The sequence below is a fragment of the Tiliqua scincoides genome, chromosome 2, assembly GCF_035046505.1.
Source record: "Tiliqua scincoides isolate rTilSci1 chromosome 2, rTilSci1.hap2, whole genome shotgun sequence".
Lineage (NCBI taxonomy): Eukaryota > Metazoa > Chordata > Lepidosauria > Squamata > Scincidae > Tiliqua > Tiliqua scincoides.
This window is the reverse complement of record NC_089822.1, coordinates 114,829,249-114,835,130: the sequence shown is the minus strand read 5'-3', so window position 1 is coordinate 114,835,130 and position 5,882 is coordinate 114,829,249. Positions and strand designations below refer to the sequence as shown.

Genomic DNA, 5,882 nt, shown 5'->3' with positions numbered 1-5,882 from the left:
AGGAGTAGTGGGTCAGTCCTAGAGTGTCTCAGCTGAACAGAAGAAAGTTTGGGTCTAAGAGAGCAAAGGGCTGCAGCATGGGTTTGGGATACCCAATTGAGTTGCAGCTGGAGATGCATTGCTGAGAAAATAAGGGCATCTCTACATTGCTCCTCAACTCAGCTTCTTAGCCTCTCCCTTTATCTGACCTGCCCTCCTCCCCCCTTGAGTCGTTAATCAGGCTCCAGTGTCTGATTATGGACCTGCAAAGCAGCTTGGCAGGCAGCTAAACCCGTCTTTCCTAGCCCCTTTTGCTACAACTTGTCCACAGTCCTTGAGGATAAGCTTGGCTTAGCTGAGGCTTTCCAGCCTTAAGAGCGATTAAGGAAGACAGGAATGCTGAGGGAGGTGGAACAGTTCACTTGTAGCTGTGCCAGGAGAGCCCCCGGGACCCCTAAGGTATAAAAAGGTCTTGTAGGACCACTCTGTGACTCATTATCTGTTTCCTGTGGCACCCCAGGCTGTCTGAGTGCCCATGCCACCTGGAGCAAAGGGATGTAAAGGGAAGCCAGGCTTTTCTGCATTGTCTGTGTCCTGCCTCATTTAGCTGCTTCTCTGTCTTCATCCATCCCTTCCCAAGCAGACTCCCTCTGCCCATCTCCCCCTTCTCTCTCTCCCATCCATCAGCCCTTTACACATCCCATCCCTCCAATCTTACACGCATCCCACTGCCTATTCAACCCTCCAATCTCACCACTTTGTTCTTTTCCTCATCCTTCACCTCTACCATGAACAAAGGCCGGCCTGATACCTGGGATGACCTCCCTGATGATTTCTTCATCCCGATACCCTTGGATGTTGCCAACATCACAACTCTCAGCCCTTTCCTGGTACCTCAGACTCACCTGGGTAGTCCAGGCCTTTTTATGGGCATGGCTGCCTTCATGTTCATGTTGGTTGTACTTGGGGTGCCCATCAACGCCCTCACCATCTTCTGCACCTTCAAGTATAAGAAACTTCGCTCCCACCTCAACTACATCCTGGTCAACCTTGCTGTGTCAAACTTGCTGGTGGTCTGCATTGGATCTGTCACTGCCTTCTACAGCTTCAGCCAGATGTACTTTGCCCTCGGTCCTATTGCCTGCAAGATAGAGGGCTTTTCTGCCACTTTGGGGGGTAAGCAAGAAAAATAAGAATTCAGCATATCTGGCTTGGGGGGGAGTGGGGGGGTAAGAGTAAGGATGCAGAACTGGGAGAGCAGAAGTATTATGATGTGAGATGATGGGGATTTCTGAGGACTCAGGGTCCTTAAGGGCCACTTATCGGCAGCAAGCAAGAGGCAGCATCATTCTGAACAGTGCACCTTGAGAACAGAGATGCAAAAGGAGAGACCGAGGTTTGAAGGAAGGATGGAAGAGGTGTGTAGCAACTGCCTGCATCTGCTAACCCATCAACACATGGTTTCTGTGACTGCCACAGGCAGCCAGACATCCCTGACTCTTGTCTCCCACTTCCCATCAGGTATGGTGAGCCTGTGGTCCTTGGCAGTGGTGGCCTTTGAACGCTTCCTTGTTATTTGCAAACCCCTGGGAAACTTCACCTTCCGAGGCACTCATGCCATTGTTGGCTGCATCATCACATGGATCATTGGCTTGGTAGCTTCATTACCACCCTTGTTTGGCTGGAGCAGGTATGTGTTGGAGACTAACGGTATGTTTGGAGGGGAGTGCAGAAAGAGTTGAGATTTGAGACATGGGTAGCAAAGGTGAGTTGGTAGCATATGTGGAGTTGGCAATGTTGTTTCTGTGCCTGAGATTTCTCACTTCTTTGCAGTGCCTGATATGTGTAGAAAAGGTTCAGTGAGTGTTTGCAAGGAAATGTACTGTCTGGTTTAACTCCCTTAGGTATATCCCTGAGGGGCTGCAATGCTCATGCGGCCCTGACTGGTATACAACCAACAACAAGTGGAACAATGAGTCCTACGTGATGTTCCTCTTCTGCTTCTGCTTTGGGGTGCCACTATCTGTTATAGTCTTCTCATATGGTCGTCTTCTCCTCACTTTGCGTGCTGTGAGTACCACCCCTCCTCCCTCCCAGTCCCCCTCCTAAGGTTGAGGCACAGTACTAAGAAAGGCATAGCTACAGGAGAGAAAATATACAGGTGTGTGAAGTGAACAGATAAACCTAAACAGTGTGTCTCAATAGGAGTAAATATGAATGGGTGGTGCTTCTCCTGGTCTATTGAATTCAGTACTGTCTGCTCTGATAGGATCTTTCTAAGGTCTGCTACCTGAGATCCTTTAGAGCAGTGGTTCCCAAACTATGAGCTGGGAGCCAAAGAAACCAGCCAGAGGAGCTTGGAATCCTCATGAAAAACCTGCTGCCCTATACAATGTATAGAACTGTAGCCCTAATGGGGAGCCATGATCAATGGCCCAGTAGGTCAAAGGAGGCACCAGTTGAGAAAGTTTGGGAACCAATGCGTAAGGGGGAAATGTCAAGGACTGAACATTTGCTGCATGAAGAACAGGAGTCACATGCTTGTTTGACATATATGCTGCTGACAACTTATTTGCTTACCTCTTTTAGAATGGTTTAGAATCTTAGATGTTTTGCATCGGCCTGACGTGTAGAGCATGGTGGTCAAGAGCACTGCCTCTTGAAACCACAGGTATGGGTTTCAGTCCCCTTCCAGGGAAGTGCTATTAACCAATTCACTCTGGGGTAAAATATGACAGCTCCATACTCTACTCCAAAATGATTGGTTAATCATGTTGGCAATCTTCAGTCTCGAAAGACTATGGTATCGCGCTCTGAAAGGTGGTTCTGGAACAGCGTCTAGTGTGGCTGAAAAGGCCAATCCGGGAGTGGCAATCCCTTCCACACTGAGGGCAAGTGCAGTCTGTCCCTGGTCTGTCTCCCTGGCTATGGGCCTTCCTTCTTTGCCTCTTAGCCTCAGTCTGTTGGCCAAGTGTCTCTTCAAACTGGGAAAGGCCATGCTGCACAGCCTGCCTCCAAGCGGGCCGCTCAGAGGCCAGGGTTTCCCACTTGTTGAGGTCCACTCCTAAAGCCTTCAGATCCCTCTTGCAGATGTCCTTGTATCGCAGCTTTGGTCTACCTGTAGGGCGCTTTCCTTGCACGAGTTCTCCATAGAGGAGATCCTTTGGGATTCGGCCCTCATCCATTCTCACGACATGACCGAGCCAACGCAGGTGTCTCTGTTTCAGCAGTGCATACATGCTAGGGATTCCAGCATGTTCCAGGACTGCACCTGATCAAAAACACATAAGATCAGATCATTTTAAAAGAGGTAAGCAAATATGGTGTCAACAGAAAATAGGTGGGCATGTATATGGTTGTATCCAAGGATGGGGAGAAGCACTGAATTGTTTGTCGCCACATAACTGGCAAGAGGGTGCACATTAGCAACAGTTGTCAAGCATGCACAGCACCTACATCCACAGTGATGGTTTTGCTGGTTTGTTGAGACAATGTGTGCTTGCTTTCATATGCAACATTCCTGTGAGGGCATGCCAATGTGTGCAGATCTGTGCCACTAGCTGGCCCCCCTGATACTGCTGTCCTCCCTCAGTTGAGCTGTTTCTGCCTCTGCTGGCTACAGCAGAAAGTGCAATGAAGAAAATCTGAAGGAACTGAGGGAGCAGAGGAAGAATCAATATTTATGATGGGCAAGTCAACTGTGAAGTACCCCATTAATTTCAACGGGGCTTGTGCAGGAGAACTTCCCAGTGGATCATGCTCTGTATCATATGAGATAGGACAAGAAAAGAAAGGTTTAGGTCCAAATCCTAACCCACTTTCCAGCTTTGGCATAGCTGTGCTAACGGGACATGTGCTGCATCCTGCAATTGGGTGGCACTCATGGAGGCCTCTTCAAGATAAGGGAATGTTTGTTCCCTTACCTTGGAGCGGCATTGCCTTTATGTCTCGTGCTGGAAAGTAGGTTAGGATTGTACCTGGAATGTGTTAAGAAGGGAGGTTTTTTGAGTGGAAATTGGAACAATCCTAAAAGCAGCAGAGGAATCTATGGTCTTGGAGGTTTCAAAGAAAAGGTTGCCATCTCTTGGTGATGTTGTAGGTAGGAACAACCTGGTTTGAACTAGATAAGCCACTGGGTCCCTGGTTTCTGATTGCTGGTAAGAATGGTACATTCAGAAATATATTGCTGGGATACTAAGCTCCAACATGGAAGTGGAGTCAGCATTTTATTGTAGTGGGTTATTTCGCAGCAGAAGCAGAGCCCTTGACTCCTATTTATATAACTGGTTGCACCTAACAGCCCATTTTAGGCTTAACTAACACATCCAATCCACCCCTGTGCTGTTGTTCTCCCTTGTCTTTCCCCAACAAGGTGTATGCAGGTCACATCCATATGATAGCTCTTGTACTGTGCCGCTCACTCTCTGCCACTTGGTCTTTAGTGACTCTCACCAATAAAATCTTTTATTCCCTCCCATCCAGGTTGCCAAGCAGCAGGAGCAGTCAGCCACAACACAAAAGGCTGAGAGAGAGGTGACCAAGATGGTAATCGTGATGGTGATGGGCTTTTTGGTGTGTTGGCTGCCATATGCTTCCTTTTCATTGTGGATAGTGACACATCGCGGGGAACCCTTTGATGTCTCTCTGGCCTCCATCCCTTCTGTCTTCTCCAAGGCATCCACTGTATATAATCCCATCATCTATGTCTTCATGAACAAGCAGGTCAGCATAGACAAGAAGCAACTGGAATCAGGCTGGGCTGGGCAAGAAAAGAGAGCAAAGAATTCATCCCATGCTACTTATGCTCTCCCTGTAGTCAGTCAGGGCCCTGGCATTCCATCTCTTCTCCCTGAATACATCATTGTCTTCCTTTATGGCCAGGGGTTAATGCAAAGAGTATAGAAACTCAGGCTTAGTTTATGTGGTGGCATCTATTCCTGAACTTTTCTCTGGTCTACTGCTCCACTTGAGCTGTGCTTAATACCCCCTTTCAAGTCAGCTGCAGCTATAACCCCTTACTAGACACAAGTAGCAGTACATCTGTGGAGAGTCTCTGAGTCTAGAGACCAAAAGGAGGGTGGAAGAAGGGAGCAATGGTGTGAGCTGCTCCACCACTGCCTACCAGCTATTCACATTGGGGTGCTTCAAGAGTCAGCCTTGCGCAGCCTCAGAGGCCCACGGGTCTGACCTAGTCAACTCCTGATGCAGGTTCTACTTTCCCTGCCGTGTACAGCCACCAGAGAATGTTGAGCAAACCTGGGTTGCCCTCTCAGCTCATATAAGACATTGGTGAGGCCCACCAAGTGTGACATGTGCTCTGCACAAAGCAAGTCTGTGTCCTAAAAGACTCATGGGAATCCTCCGTGCAGGGGGATCATTGGCAGGAGTCCATCGGGCAAATAAGTTGACATGGGAAAACTGTCTGAAAGCCTTGCTGTTTCCCAGTGGGGATGTCACTGCATCTCTTTAGTGGGTTAAGGCTCTGAAAGCTCCCTCTTCCCTCCCTGGGGCAGTGGTATCCCTGCTGATTAAACCTCTCTCCCTTGCAGTTCCGCTCCTGCATGATGAAGCTTGTCTTCTGTGGCAAAAGCCCCTTTGGTGATGAGGATGACGTTTCGGGTTCTTCACAAGCCACCCAGGTCTCCTCAGTGTCCTCCAGTCAAGTGTCCCCAGCATAACCATGAGCAATGCCCACACTACCAGCTCTACCACAGGGGAACTCTCTTTCTGTACCCAGCACCATCCCTTGCATTGCACAGCAGTGTGCTCCAGTGCGTGCACTACTCCAGCAAGTGGCCCATGCCAATTCCATTTCTCCCAGCAGGTATTTGGCTACAGTGCAGGCCAATCATGTTGCATATCCTAGCAGGCATTGCTCTACAAGTCTCTCTGCTGTACTTTAA

General features: G+C 48.8%; 1 protein-coding gene across 1 annotated transcript; it reads left to right on the top strand.

The window, feature by feature from the left end:
- The first annotated feature begins 767 nt into the window (after positions 1–767).
- On the top strand, positions 768–5,657 carry LOC136639693 (blue-sensitive opsin-like). The gene is made up of 5 exons (XM_066614105.1): positions 768–1,155; positions 1,501–1,669; positions 1,884–2,049; positions 4,462–4,701; positions 5,529–5,657. The coding sequence occupies exons 1-5, from the start codon at positions 768–770 to the stop codon at positions 5,655–5,657; spliced, it is 1,092 nt and encodes a 363-aa protein (XP_066470202.1).
- Positions 5,658–5,882: the final 225 nt, after the last annotated feature.